The sequence below is a fragment of the Pseudorca crassidens genome, chromosome 5 (assembly GCF_039906515.1).
Source record: "Pseudorca crassidens isolate mPseCra1 chromosome 5, mPseCra1.hap1, whole genome shotgun sequence".
Taxonomy (NCBI): Eukaryota; Metazoa; Chordata; class Mammalia; order Artiodactyla; family Delphinidae; genus Pseudorca; species Pseudorca crassidens.
Window position 1 is genome coordinate 32,648,212 of NC_090300.1, and position 16,015 is coordinate 32,664,226.

Below are 16,015 nucleotides of genomic sequence, written 5' to 3' on the forward strand. Positions count from 1 at the left end.
CTCAGAACCTTCACTCCAGTGGGTGCACTCCTGTGGTATAAGTGTTCTCCAGTCTGTGAGTCACCCACCCAGCAGTTATGGGATTTGATTTTACTGTGATTGTACCCCTCCTACCATCTCATTGTGGCTTCTCCTTTATCTTTGGATGTGGGGTATCTTTTTTGGTGAGTTCTAGTGTCTTCCTGTCGATGATTGTCCAGCAGCTAGTTGTGATTCTGGTGTTTTCACAAGAGGGAGTGAGAGCACATCCTTCTACTCCACCATCTTGGTTCCTCCCTCGGGTATTATATTTCTAAAGGCAGAAATCACGTATAGGCAAATATACCTCAAGTCATATGGAGTGTTTTTTTTAACATATATGTATGATTTTGTTTAGCAGTTTGTATGTATACATGTATAATTTACATTTTAAAAATGGAAATTCCTACTTGTTCCCATTTTTTAGGTTATTGTATTTATTACTTATTTAATGCTTTTGTAGTTATTATTTCTCTACAGCCTTTTGTTGTTACTTAGTTTCTTCCTGAAGGAGGACCAAATAAGCATTCACTACATGCTTTATTTTTCTTGAGCATTATGCTTTATTTTTGTCATTGACACATTATTTGTGAGTGACATTTTATTTTCATAGGTTTTAACAACTTCCATCAGCTATTTCAAGCTGGATTCATTCTATTGTTTGTGGTCATATATTCATAGGAATAATAGGCTTAGTTTAAAGTACCCTCCCCCCCACTCCAGCTAATTCTCTAGTTCCCCCTCCTCCACCTTTTTCTCTTTCCAGTGGGATTACATAGTTGAATTTAAGTAAATTAATGCAATTATGGCATGACTTTCTTGTAGGTACACCTCATTCTTTTTAATTGCTACACAGGTTAGGAGTTCCTTTACAAAGTTGAAGAGAAATCTGGGGGGAAAAAGAAGACAAGGGGTAGATGCGGAGCAGGGAACTTTCTTTCCAAACTTTTTCCTTTTCTTAATGTACTGGCTAGGACTTTCAGTATGATGTTGAATAGAACCGCTGAGAGTAGATGGTATTAGTCAGGATTCTCCAAAGGGGGGGGAAATAATAGGGTGTGTGTGCATGCGTGTTTGTGTTCACACACACACACACACAGATTTATTTAAGGAATTGGCTCATGTAAATAGTTGGCAAACTGGAAATCCAGAAGAACGGATAGTTTAGTCTGAGTCTGAAGGCCTGAGAACCAGGAGGCACCTATCATGAAGTTCCTGTTGAAGTTCTGTAGGCTCAAGACCCAGGAAGAGCTGAGGTTAGATAGTTAGGCAAAAGTTCTTTCTTACTCTAAGTAGGACAAGTGTTTTTGTTCTATTCATTTTTTCCACTGATTGGATTACCACCACCTACTCTAAGGAGGGTAATCTGCTTTTGTCAGGCCACCATTTAAATGTCAATCTTATCAGGGAAAAAAAAAACCACTCTGACAGAAACAACCAGAATATCTGAATGCCCCAAGGCCCAGTCACACGGGCAAATGAAATTAACCATCACAGTAGACATTTTTGTTTTGTTCTTAAAGAAAAGCATTTAGTCTTTCAACTTTAAGTATAATATTACCTGTAGGTTTTTCGTACGTGCCCTTTATTCAAGAAGTTCTCTTCTGTTTCTACTTAGCCAAGAGATTTTATCCTGAAAGGGATAGAAAAAGTTGCACTTTGTCCACTGCTTTTTCTGTATTTATTGAGGTGATTGTGTAGTTTTTATATTTTGGTCAGTTAATTTGATTGATTTTCAGAAGTTAAGACCAACCTTGCATTTCTGAAATATGTACTACACATTGAAGATGTAGTAGCCCTTTTATATATTGCTGGATTTGATTTATTAATATTATGTTATGAATTTTTATGTCTGTGCTCACAGGGAATATTGGTCTGCACTTTTCTTTTTGTGTAATGTCTTCCTCTGGTTTTGGAATCAGGAAAATGTTGACCTTATAAATTGAGTTGAGAAACCTTCCCCTCCTCAATTTTCTGAACAAGTTTATGTAGGATTGGTATTATTTCTTCCTTAAATATTTGGTAGGATTTACTCCAAGCCACCTGAGCCTGGAGTTTTTTTTATGGGAAGGTTTTTAATTAGAAATTTAATTTCTTTAATAGATATATAGATAGTCATATTTTCTGTTTCTTTTGTGTCAGCTTTGATAATTTTTGTCTTTTGAAGAATTTAAGTTGATAAATTTTTTGGCATTAAGTTCATAATAACCCCTCAAATTAGTTTTATTTTGCTGTGTAACAAATTACCACAAACCTAGCAGCTTAAAACAACACCTATTTATTAGCTCATATTTCTGTTGTTCAGAAGTCTGAGCATGGTGTGGCTGGGTTTTCTGCTTATGGTCTTACAGGGTTGAAATCCAGGTGTTAGTTGGGCTACATTCCTTCCCGAAGCTCTAGGGAAGAATCTGCTTCCAGGATGATTCAAGTTATTGGCCACATTCAGTTCCTTGCAGTTGTAGGCTTGAGGTTTTCTTTGCTTGATGGCTTTTGGCTAGGGATTGCTCTAAGTTACTAGAAGCACCTTTCAGGTCCTAGCTGTGTGGCTCTCTTAAGCATTAAATCCTTTCCTTGCTTTGAATCTCTTGCCAGAAGATCCTGATCCCTTTTAAGGGCTCACCAGTGGGTCATGCCCTTGAAGGATAATCTCCCTTCCTTTGTTTTATTTTGTTTTGGCCATGGCGCTCAGCATGTGGGAACTTAGTTCCCAGACCAGGGATCAAACTGGCGCTCCCTGCAGTGGAAGCACAGTCTTACCTGCTGGACCGCCAGGGAAATCCCTCCCTTCCTTAAAGTAACCTATGTCATATAGTAAAACGTAATCACGGTAGTGAAATCCATTGTAATGGCAGTCCCAGAGATCTTACTGGGCACATGATTCTCTGGAGTCTGTAATGAAACCCTAGGTGTTCGGTGAAGATTCACTACTCTGCCTGGCTGGCATTTGAATGTCTTTCACTGTTAAAGTGCTTAGAATTCTGTAGTATACAGCTTCCTGGTTGATCTTTTCCCCACCTTGTGGCATTTCCCTTTTCAGGTCTGCATCTTAATATTCAGCAGAAGCCTTATATCAGTGTTGCTCAGAATCTAGAAGATGGTATTAGTGCAGGTAGAACTCAGAAAGCCCTCTAATTATAGCACTAGTTGGAATGGGTTCTTCTAACTCTCAGAGAGAGTGGGGATCTCCCCATTTTTTCCCTCTCTTTTTTGTTTTCTGTTCTTTTCTCTGTTCTTATTTGCCCTAGTATCCCAAGAAGTCCTGTGGCAGCAGTAGCAGAGCGGCAGTGGCAGAAGCAACAGCACTGGGGACAGGCCTAAAATGCAGAGTTGAGCCTTCCTCTTTGACTAGAGGAGTTGTAGCCCTAAGAGAATGGGACATGTCCTGATTGACCTCCCCCCTTTCCCTTTCTGTCCTTCTCTTTTTGGCATAGTTGTAGGAAATGTGGGTGAATAACGCCTCAGTTTTCTGGCTAGGTGACAAGAAGAGGGGAGCCCCAGGCAACCAAAAAATACTTGGATGATTTCAGAGTGGGACGAGCTCAGGAAACTTCTAGGTTTATTCCTGAGCTGTACATATATGGATCAGAGTCATAACTGCCTGTATACTTTGAGAACTGAACTGTGGCCTAAACCACCACCCAAGTCTCCGACTAGTCACTGTATGGTGCACATACAGGACAGATCCAGATAGCCCTGCAAAGGATTTGAAAACTGAACTGGTATTGGAACCACAACTCACAGAAGGTTTGTTGGAACTTGCAGCCTGAACCTAACCATTGTCTCCTAAAACAAACATCAACATTCTCTGTAGAATATAAACAAAACCGAGTGTCTTATAATAGTCAAAATGTGTAGGATATATTTCAAAATTAATTGGCATATAAAGAACCAGGAAAATCTCAAGTTGTATGGACCATGAGAATCAACAGCCATCAGTGCTGAGATGACATAGATGTTGGAATTATTCACAAAGCTGTTAAAGTAGTTATTATAAAAATGCTCTAACAACTAAGGGCGAAACACAAACAATGAAAAGGAATGGAAAAATAGAAAGTCTCAGCCAGCATATACAGTTGTCCATCAGTATCTGCAGGGGTTTGGTTCCAGGACCCCCAGAGGACACCAAAAGCCTCAGAATTTCAAGTAAGTTCCTTATATTAAATGACATAGTATTCTTATACAACCTATGCACATCCTGTACTTTATTATTATTTTTAAAATTAATAAACTTACTTTATTTTTGGCTGCATTGGGTCTTTGTTGCTGCACTTGGGCTTTCTTTAGTTGCGGCAAGCAGGGACTACTCTCCATTGCGGTGCGTGTGCTTCTCATTGAGGTGGCTTCTCGTTGCGGAGCATGGGCTCTAGGTATGCGGGCTTCAGTAGTTGTGGCACACGGGCTCAGTAGTTGTGGCTTGTGGGCTCTAGAGCGCAGGCTCAATAGTTGTGGCGCACAGGCTTAGTTGCTCTGTGGCATGTGGGATCCTCCCAGGCCAGGGCTCGAACCCATGTGCCCTGCATTGGCAGGTGGATTCCCAACCACTGAGCCACCAGGGAAGCCCCACATCCTGTACTTTAAATAATCTGTAGATTACTTATAATACCCAATACCATGTAAATGCTACGTAAATAGTTACTGGAGTGCAGCAAATTCAAGTTTTTCTTTTTAATCACTTTCTGGAAGTTTTTTTCCGAAATATTTTTGATCAGTGGTTGGTTTAATCTGTGGTTGCAGAACCTGTGGATAAGGAGGGCCAGCTAATTAAAAAACTCTGGGGAAAAAAAAAACCCTCAATGGGGCTTCCCTGGTGGCGCAGTGGTTGAGCGTCTGCCTGCCGATGCAGGGGACACGGGTTCGTGCCCCGGTCCGGGAAGATCCCACATGCCGCGGAGCGGCTGGGCCCGTGAGCCATGGCCGCTGAGCCTGCGCGTCTGGCGCCTGTGCTCCGCAACAGGAGAGGCCACAACAGTGAGAGACCCGCGTACCGCAAAAAAAAAACCCCAAACAAACCCTCAATGGACTCAATAATGGAAGTAGTGTGAAAGGAAAGAGTAGTGAACTTGAAGATTAATCAATAAAATTTTCTAGTTTGAATGGAGAGAAAAATGGTTGGAGGAGAAAAAACTTCACAGAGTCTCAGATATCTGTATGACAATATCAGAAGGTCTAACTCGTGTGTAATCTGGATCTCAAAAGGAAAAGGGAAGGAATGAAGCTGAGAAAAACTAAACTAAAGAAATCATCACTGGGAGCTTTCCAAAGTTGGCAAAAGACATAAATATAACATGTTTAAGAAGCCCAACGAACCCTAAGCGTGATAAACCCAGAGAATTCCAAGCTCAGATATACTCCGTATCAAAACTCATAACTTGACTCTTCCTAGTTAAAAATCATAACACCTCATAAGCCTAGTTATATGGCTCTCGCCACTCCTAACCTGTTAAAATAGATATAACCTAGGAAAGAAAAAACTATCTTAATCTTTTAATCTTCTTATTTCAGTACCTAGAACACTCAATAAATATTTGTGCAATGAATGAATACATTTTAATGTAACTGTCTCTAACATCTTTATATCCTTAGTTAAAGGTAGCACAGGACTCCTCCCACTAAGCCAGAACAAACCTGCCTTTTGATTGTAATATACTTCATGAAACCCTGGGAATTTCAGCCTATTCATGTTACTGATCTTTTTTTGGGTGTCTAATATCAGAAGGGTAAATGTAGTGGATTTTGGCCATATCGTCGAACAAGAAGGAAATTAGGTGTTGATGTTGGGAAAAAGTTTCACATCTTGGCCAACATAACATTTTTAATTGGTGAGTTCAGGAATGCGGTCTCTGCAGGCTTGGCACACCCTTGCTGTGGCACAGTTGAACGTCCTTTACATAACAAAGCCTGCCTTCTCTCATCTCCAAGTATTCTGGGACTTGTGAAAAAGTGTCTTTGGAAGCTTACTGAAGTTGGACAATGAAACATGTGACTGTAATTAAACATGATGGTCCTTTAAAATTCTCAACTTTTCAGAGCCTGAAGGTGATTGAGACAAAGCATCAGGAAATGTGACAATTTTGACAAAATTTCACATGATATAAATTTAGAGAATGGTTTTTCTTACTGCTTTTTCTGAAAACAAAACCCTTTTTTTAATGTCTTCTACTACAGGAAATTCTAAGCTCAGAAAACACAGATTTTTTCACTTTATTTTAAATGTAGATAGTTTTTTCTTCTCTTGTTTGTTTTTAACCATGTATGAACTTCAGTCATTTTAGTGAATTACCAGGAGATTTCGCAATCAGACATAGTCCTGATGACTTGGTCTTAAATATATCACACTTTGACTATTAGAGAATGATATTTCAACAGTTTTCTTCAGAATGTGCAGGGTCATTTTTGTTTATTGTTACCCCACCCAAGTTAGATTCATTCTTTATTGTTATTCTTTTCCACACCACACCCTTGGCTGTTGCTGTTTACAGCTAGTATAGGACTTTCCTAGGTCATTATACTTGAGTTCTGTTTTGAGCTTTGTATCCAACCGATCCATAATTTTACTGTGTTCCATATATCTGAATTTTGCCAGAATTTGGTTGATAGAACTATAACCAGCATTTTTTGTTTTGGTTTTTAAGTATAAACATTTATTGAGTACTTACAATGTAGTGGGCTCATTTGTTTCTATTTCTCAAAAACTGTCAAAAACCAAGAGACGCAAATGTTTTTAAGCTCAGCAATTTAAGTAGCTTGTTTTTATCACAAAAACATGGAAAAATATTTATTTTTAAACTTGTGATTTTTCTGAATAAACTATATATTCTGTATCCAAAAGGTGATAAATTCATAAGTCTTTAATGTCACTGAGAGTAAGAATTGAATATCATTTTTATTCTGAAATGCCTATCTTCCATCCTATCATACGAAAGTTTTATGTATGTTTTGTTTTATTTATGATTTATCCAATCTCATTTCACAAATGGTTTGAGGTAAACTCGCTTGCGTGTCCCCCCACCTCCCCAAGCACACCCAGTCTCTCATATATACACAAAAAAATATACAAAGTGTGACTTTTTAAAAAATAATCGAGGATATTTATTAGTTGAAAAAGCCAAGAGCAAGATTTGCAGCAGGTAGTTATATAATAGGATCCTGTATAACTGCTTGATGTGGACTACCGATTTCACTCCCTGCTGGCAATATAGATAGTAGCCAAAGCAAAGGAAACATGATCAGTTATAATATTTAGAATCTCTTGAGATAAAAATAATCTAGTTATTCATATGGTTGTAGTTCATCCTTACGTTGGAAATGGAGAGATGTTTAGCAGTTCCTTATGAAGGAGACACAGTGGGTGATAAAGTGCGCACCAGAATCCCTGCCAACATCATTATAGTAGGTAAAATAATGTTTCACATATCCATCTCTTACCCAGTCTTTCACTGGGTAGACTTAAAATATAATATTGACAGTGCAATTCAGAAAAAATCATTCTGTGTGATACCAAAGTCATTCTGTGTAATTCAGTCTAAGTGCTATACTCAACCATGTGAGTATTTAGTTGAATGGTAATATTTGGACCTTCCAAAGAAATAAATATATTGCATGACTTTCTGGAAGTTCCATATATGTATTTTTACTCAAAAATGGGTTTGGATAAAGATTGGGCAGCAGAGACTTTGTTGTGGCCATTTAAGCTCAGATATATATATATATATATATATATATATATATATATATATATATATATATATATATGATCAAAGCCTAGAGTGGAATTAAAGTAGTCTTATAGACATGAATTTCCTACATGGGTTTTACATATGAATAGATGACAACCCCATCCCATCAGCCATACACCTTTACATGGAGATCTGTGGAGTGTCAGGTGTCTATGAATTAACCTGCATTTTTCAGGAAGAAAATACACTTTAAGTCTTCTACTTCATGTAACATACACCCTATCCTCAATCTGCCCCACCCACATGACTTCAGAATTTAGTCTGTAGTTGGTAAGTATTGGATTCTGATTTTTATAGTCAGTACATAATTTGGTGTTCCTCATTACTTGTTTTCCTTATAAATAATAGTTGTTTAGTATTTTATTGCCCTAATGTTTCATAACTTCTGAATAGAGTAGATTGACAGATAGGACATATCCTTCAGAACATGTCATCTTCAAGTAATAGACAACCAGACAAAACAAGTAGCTTAAATAGGGCTTTCAGAGGAGAGTAACTCTGTGGAAGTTCTCAGCAGTGAAGGAAAGGTAAGAAATAGTTCTTGTAGTGATGAAAGAATAATTTTACATTTGGCTTTGGTCGGTCATAGTGCTGGTCTGCCCAGTAATATTTGGCATGGAGGAGAGGCAGGTAATCAGGTTTATCCAGGACATGAGCCTCAGATGAGTATGGCAAAGGAGAGACAGGCACTGGCAGAGGGTTTCGGTGAGGGTGAAGGCAAACAAAGCTAATGGAGAAATGGGGAGGTGTTGATTATTGAAATGGAGGCCTTAGTGAGGGCAGGGAAGTGTTCCTTTGGGAGTGTTGGAGTGAGTTGGAAGGTGAGATAGTTAGAGAGTAAGATGTAGGAATTGTTGATTTGGAGGTGCTAGGGTGTGGTAAAGTCAAATTCAGGGTGAGATCGTGGATTGTGTGGCTTCAGGGAGTGAGAGAAAGTACTGTGGAGATCTTGATGGCAAGGTCCTCAGAGGTCAGATGGATTGTTTGCTTCAGGCATGTGGACCCTACCTCAATACCTCTTAGTGGTTTACCTCCTGCTCATATTCTTCAGATCTTGGAAAACAATAACTAATACCTTCTTTGTAAGAAAATTGAAAAAACTGTCCTACCTTTGCTTATGGTTCTCAAGCCTTTGCTTCCAGCCCAGATATCTATTCAGTTCCATTCTCTATTTTCACATGGTACATACACTTTTGTTTTTTTTTTTTTTGCGGTACGCGGACCTCTCACAGTTGTGGCCTCTCCCATTGCGGAGCACAGGCTCCGGATGCGCAGGCTCAGCGGCCATGGCTCACGGGCCCAGCCGCTCCGCGGCATGTGGGATCTTCCCGGACCGGGGCACGAACCCGTGTCCCCTGCATCGGCAGGCGGACTCTCAACCACTGTGCCACCAGGGAAGCCCGATAGTAGTTTTTATATTTATGGTCTTGGTTTCTTTAGACCCATTTATACCATTGAGACCTTTTGCATTTTTTAGCTGGTCTGCTTAGTAAGTGAAAAATAGGTTATACTAACAGTGTGGTGAATTATATGCTGATGAATTATAGTCTAATGGTTCTGTGGACGAATATGCTTTCCTAGAGTTTGTCTGCTTCTGCCAGTATGCATTTCTTCATTCTCCCAAATAAAGGTGTTTTAGTGGTGCAGTATTCATGATTCTGTATTTGTCTCCATCATTACAGGTTCATGTCAGGGCTGGCCTTTTTCATGGTACCGAACTCCTGTGTAAAACCATCGTAAGCTCAGAGATATCAGGGAAAAACGATCATATTTGGAATGAACCACTGGAATTTGATATCAATACTTGTGATCTGCCACGAATGGCTCGATTATGTTTCGCTGTTTATGCAGTTTTGGATAAAGTGAAAACGAAGAAATCAACTAAAGCTATTAATCCCTCTAAATATCAGACCATCAGGAAATCTGGAAAAGTGGTAATTATATACTAACTTCTGAAAATTTTTTATAATGGACTAATAATAACATAATGGAATAATTTTAAAACTTTGAAATAATAGAGTAATATAAATGAAATTATGTCATATAACTTTTGTCCCTAAGAACTGATTTCTAAAAAAGACAGTAAGTCTCCATTTTATGTCCTTGTCATTTTTCTTTTGGCAACTTTATTTTAGTATATGTCATACTGTAAGTGTTCTATTATAAATGTAATCCTTTTTAGAAAATAGTTTAAAAAGAATGAAGAGATTTAAAATATTACAGGTCCACAGTCCTTTAACTGAAGTTTCAGGTGCCAGATATGTTTGAGAATTCAAAATTTTATGCATTTTAGAAAGATAATAGATCACTCAACACACCTTGTAGGGTCTGGGACACAACTCTGTAATCAAACACATCAGTTTCTAGCAGTGAAATACATGAATATTCACACTAAATGAGACAAGTGAAGGCTGTCGTTTAGCTTCATGTTATTTCTGGTCATGTTTTACTGTTAAATGAGTTATGAACAAACCTTTAGTTGTCAGAGTTTCTTGGACTTTGAAATTGTGGATAAAGGATGGTGAACGTGTTCTTATGTTCTCATCTTCCATTTCATATTTTTATTCAAGTCTTTTTAATTTTCTTCTTTATGGAACGTTTCTTTTTGGAGGATGGAGACATGAATTTTATGCATTTTAAAAAGTCTGGTGACTATATTTATCTACATGAATTTGTATCCTTTTATTCTTAACATGAGAATATAAACCTTTCCTCTGGTTATTATCATATAGTTTTTTAAAAAATGAATTTTATTGTCTAAAAAGTCACATAAGAGTTATTTCCTTAGTTTTTTTCCTCCACTGATAGAGAATTTTACTCAGAGTGTTCAAGTATTTATAGTTTTTTCATAGACTGTGACCAGATTAATTAGTCTGAGTGTCTACATAAAAGTCCTATTAGCTTGGTGCCTCCTTTTTAGAAATATAAATAAATTCTACAATACCTAGAGACATTGCCTTCTGCTAAATTAAGATTTATATAGACTGAAAGATCTTAAAACATATAATCTAACATCGGACATATTTTCTTGAATCATTAAAAATTCCTCACCATTTGCAATGGCTGCACAATAAATATTCTACTTTTTGGATACTGTATTTTATTCTGGGACATTAATTGGCTTTTAGGATTTTTTTTAACCATTATAAAGATGTTGAACATCTTTCCATGTACATCTTGTTTTTATATTGGATGGTTTTGGAGGAAATCATCTAGAAAGCTAGAAACTTCTAGAACTAACATTATTGAAGCAAAGGGTATGTGCGTGTTCACACCTTAAAGTTTATTCTTAGTATATTTACGCAATGGTATCTTTTCAACAGGATTATCCTGTAGCCTGGGTAAATACGATGGTTTTTGACTTTAAAGGACAGTTGAGATCTGGAGATATAATATTGCACAGCTGGTCTTCATTTCCTGGTAAGATTTACATCCTAATCCTTAGTGTTAAAGAATAATTTTTGGCATGTGGACTAGTTAACATTTTTTTATGACTCACTCTTTTTTCAGTCCAGTTAAGAAACCATATTTTTATTGTTTATTCTAAAACAGATTTCCCAAGATTATTTTAATATACTTAAAAGTGATTTGTATCTGAATATATTTATTTTGATAACTGTTTTCTCACTTTAAATGTTTTATTGTTACAGGTTTTTGAGACATTCTTCTAAGGAACAATGTCTTCTTTATAACAATCTCTGTGGTTCCTAGTTGTACTGAATTTCTGCTTCTGCACTAGAAGGAACATTAACTAACATGGGAAGGATAGTAAAGACACTTCCTCTTTAGTTGGCGTTATCTTGAAATTTGAGCTAAGAGGAACACCTTTCATAAGCCTATATTTCTCAAATACTACTCAGAGTATCCCTGTGAGGTAGATGGCTTTGTCCCATTTTATAGATGAGAAAAGTGAAGTTCAGCCATAAGTCAGTCTTACATAATTGGTTCTTCAAACCTAGGATTTGTGCAAAAGATTGCCTGACTCCTTCCATTGTTCCTACTGCTTTCCCAAATGTGGGAAATTTTCAGTGTTATCTTTGCATTATAATAGTGAGGGTGTTTTTTTTGGTCTTCATAGTTGGTTAATATATATAGTAAAATTGTGCCCTTACTTGCATTTAAAAATTATTTTGTGGGTGACAGACATTTAAAAATGTTCTATTTTAGTAGCTGCTACCTGAGAAATTGCTTTTGGATAATCAGTTATCCATGAACATATTTATAAACTGCTCATATCCTAGCATTTTATTTGTGTATATTCTTTTATTCCTACCCTTTCCTGCATATACTTCCAGTAATTTTCACTAATCACATTATTCCCCAAATATAGGAGAGCAGTGTGCTCTTCTTAAGAGGAACTGTAGTTTCACAGTTAGAGTAAAAATTATTCATTTCAGCAGTAAACTTTTTTGAAAATCTTAATTTAGACTCACACATGTTCTCCAAAATCAGTAAGCAACTTAACTGATATTTTTAGAAAAATTGACAATTTTTTGCAATTAACTTGGCATATCATGGACCTGAATTTATCTCTAACAAAATGTTAGAGATGTTTGTTCTGCATGTTTGGTTCTAGAATTCACATTAATCCTAGTACGAGCAAGCCAGAAACACAGGAACTACAAATACTCTAATTTCTAGAGTACCTAGGTCATCATTAGAAGGTTTATAATCACATTTATTGGTTGCTTTTGTATTTCCAGAATTCTTCATGTATATAGAAGAAAATACAAATATAAATTTCTACTTTTCTCCCTATTCTTAAATAAAATAGCATATTCTGTGCAGTGTTCTGTTCTCCATATGTTTGGGGCAGATAATACTAAATTGGTACACTTGACTTTAGATAGGTTGCATTTAATAGGACTAATAAATATAATGCTACTAGATAGCACAAATATAGGATATTAATTTGCTGAGAAATCAGCTTCAGAAGTGTATAAATTATGAGAATTCCTTCAGTCCAGGTCAAAATGGAATCCGTGAGTTGTGAGAGTATTAAACAAGATAAGCAAAGGGTTGATTAAGGAGCTGAAACTTGTAAATATTGGATGGGTCAAAAAAGTGCCTTCGGTTTTTTAAGTAAAAATAAAAGATACATTTTTCATTTTCACCAAGAACTTTATTGAACAACATATTCACCTTTTTGTTCCACCACCGTCTGCCATTTTCCAGGCAACTTCATAATTCCATCTTCCCCAAACTTTTTATCTTTTTGAGAAAAGAACTGTTCCAGGTGCCTTTTACAGTCTTCCGGGGAATTGAAATTTTTTCCATTAAGAGAATTTTGTAAAGACCAAAATCAATGGAAATCCAAAAGTGCAATATTTGGCGAATACAGCTGGATGAATCAGAACTTTCCAGCCAAGCTATAACAGTTTTTGCCTGGTCATCAAAGAAACAGGCAGTCTTGTATTATCCTAATGGAAGATTATGCGTTTTAGATCAGTCTGTTGACTAATTCCAGACGCTTTTTGTCGAGTGCCGCTTTCACTTGGTCTAATTGAGAGCAGTACTTGTTGGAATTAATTGTTTTGTTTTCCGGAAGGAGCTCATAATGGATGACTCCCTTCCAGTCCCACCATATGCACAACATCACCTTCTTTGGATGAAGACTGGCCTTTGGTGTGGTTGGTGGTGGTTCATTTCGCTTGCCCCACGATTTCTCCCATTCCACATTGTTGTACAGCATCCACTTTTCATTTCCCGTCACAATTTGTTTTAAAAACGGAATGCTTTCATTACGATTCAGTAGAGAATTGCATGCGGAAATATGGTTAAGAAGGTTTTTTTTGCTTAACTTACGTGCAACCCAAACATCAGAGCAATTCACATAACCAAGCTGGTGCAAATGATTTTCAGCACTTGATTTGGATATTTTGAGTATGTCGTCTCTCTCTCGTGTGGTATAACGCTGATTGTTCTCAATTGATGTCTCAATATGATAGCTATCAACTTCAACTGTTCCACCCGACCGCAGAGCATTGTCCAGCGAGAAATCTCCGACACGAAAGTTCGCAAACCCCTTTTGACACATTCGAACAGTCAATAGCACCTTCTCCATACACTGCACAAATCTTTTTGTGTTTCAGTTGCGTTTTTACCTTTCTTGAAATAATAAAGCATAATATGCTGAAAATGTTGCTTTTTTTCTTCCATCTTCAGTATTAAAATGTCTACACAAAAATTCACCAATTTTGATGTCTTTTTTTACATGCACGCTGATATGACAGCTGTCACATACAGTCTAACAAAATTGTTTCGAATGAAGTTAAAGACAACTAAGTGCTATTAGAGCCATCTTACGGAAAAAACTGAACAAACCTTTTGGACCACCCAGAACTTTGTAAAGATTTTCTAGCTTTGGGAGATAATTCTCAGTGTGCATACTACCTGGACATTAGGCCTGGACAGAATGTACTTTTATCTTTTATTTCCTTAGGAAGTACAAAAGGACAACTGTGCAAAAAATCAGTTATAAGAAAAGAGAAATTAGTTTGCAGAGGGGAGACTTTAGTTGTACTGCTAACTCTTGTTTTCTCAGAGTTTAATGTCTCTTCAACAGTTTACTTCTCTGTGAAATGAGAAAGTTATATGAGCTCTAGGGTTTAAGATAACATTGAAATTCTGATTCACATGCCCAGTCTGTGAATGGAACATATTTAGGGTGGTAGAGAAGAGGAAGGAGTGCCTTCAAGAATGTCACAGTTGGTGAGGTTAAAGAAGTACCACTTGGATGGAATGTTTGAGAAACTACCAGAGAAGGTGTTTAACTACATCAGCAGTTATGAGATCATAGAGGAACATTACCAACATTAGGTTTGTCAAAAGGAATGTTATTAATGACTCTCAAAATATCAGTTTGGGTACTGTGATGACCATGGAAATCAGAACATATATGATTAAGAAATTGATATATAGTGATGAAATAATAAAAATTCCTATGGACCACCTAATTTTGAGGGGACGAGAGCAGTTCCAATTTTTTTTTTTTTGTAGATTGAGAATACTTGAACACATTTGAAGAAAGAGGTGAGATAGCTATTAATTTCTGTTAACTTTTTCATTTTAAAGATGTATATAAACTCATATTCAAATTTTGTGCCAAGCATTAAGAAAATTAGAGGCTTACTGATACTGTCTGCCAAACTTCCTTAGGTGACACACTTCTAAAGTAATGGATTGAAATCCATTAAACTTTTGTTTTAGTTTCAAAAACATTTCCTAAGAATCAAAATTATTTGCATGTTTTAGATGAACTTGAAGAAATGTTGAATCCAATGGGAACTGTTCAAACAAATCCATATACTGAAAATGCAACAGCTTTGCACATCAGATTCCCAGAGAATAAAAAACAACCTTATTACTATCCTCCCTTTGATAAGGTAAGCTAATTATTTAAAGGTCCACTGTGTATGAAATAATTGGATTATTAGTTCTCGGCTCTATATGTTTATCATTTAAGCGATATATGTCTTTCTCTTTCAAGACATCAAATACATTTACATCTTGGTTCAGTGGAAAGACCACTGAGCAGGAAGCCAACTGTATTTAGTACTGGCTTTATCACTGACCAAGTGAGACATGGCCCCTCTGGAGTTCAGATTCCTCATTTATAAAATGAGGAAATCATAATTGTTCTCTGAGGTCCTTTTCAATTACAGGGGCTATAAATGCATTCATATGTAACTCTAATAAACATGTGAAACGTGCCCAGCATGTTGGTTCAGATTAAAGACAATCACTACTGTGTTAGAGTTGGTATTCAAAGAACAGATTATTTATGTTGAAAATATAGTAAGACTTCCTAAGGTGCTGTTATTTTTGTAGAATCTATAGCAAGGGCTTCTATTTCTCAACACACTTCCTTAGTCTACAAGCTGCATGTTTTGGGGATATGGAGAGTGTCTGGTGGGGTTGAAAACTGGGCTGTGATCATTTATATGTTAAGAGAGCTGAGCTGTCATATGTTGTACCTTCAGGTTTGGCCTCTTTGATTCAGGTATGATTGATGCTGATTTTCGTGAGGAAATCTTTGAGCAAATTCTCACATAATAAACAGGAATTTTATTTGATTTACTTAATTCATGTGAGACCAAGCTGCTTTTAAAAATTGGTATTATACTAAAATTTCAACTAATCTACCTATACACTTAATTGTATTTAACATTCAGCACTATCAGACCTATACAGAGTAGATTTTAAATATAGTATGTAAATTAATGTAACTCAAATGTTTCTTTACTTTCAATTTAGTTGAA

At 36.6% G+C, this 16,015-nt stretch overlaps 1 protein-coding gene across 2 annotated transcripts in view; it reads left to right on the forward strand.

Annotated features, from left to right (window-relative positions):
• The window catches only part of PIK3CB (phosphatidylinositol-4,5-bisphosphate 3-kinase catalytic subunit beta), a 193,211-nt gene that overhangs the window by 115,880 nt on the left and 61,316 nt on the right, over positions 1-16,015 (forward strand). For both annotated transcript variants that reach the window (XM_067737676.1, XM_067737677.1), the window contains exons 9-11: positions 9,437-9,688; positions 11,078-11,174; positions 15,009-15,139. In XM_067737676.1, the coding sequence (XP_067593777.1) occupies positions 9,437-9,688; positions 11,078-11,174; positions 15,009-15,139 (480 nt within the window). The remainder of the gene's footprint in view (positions 1-9,436; positions 9,689-11,077; positions 11,175-15,008; positions 15,140-16,015) is intronic.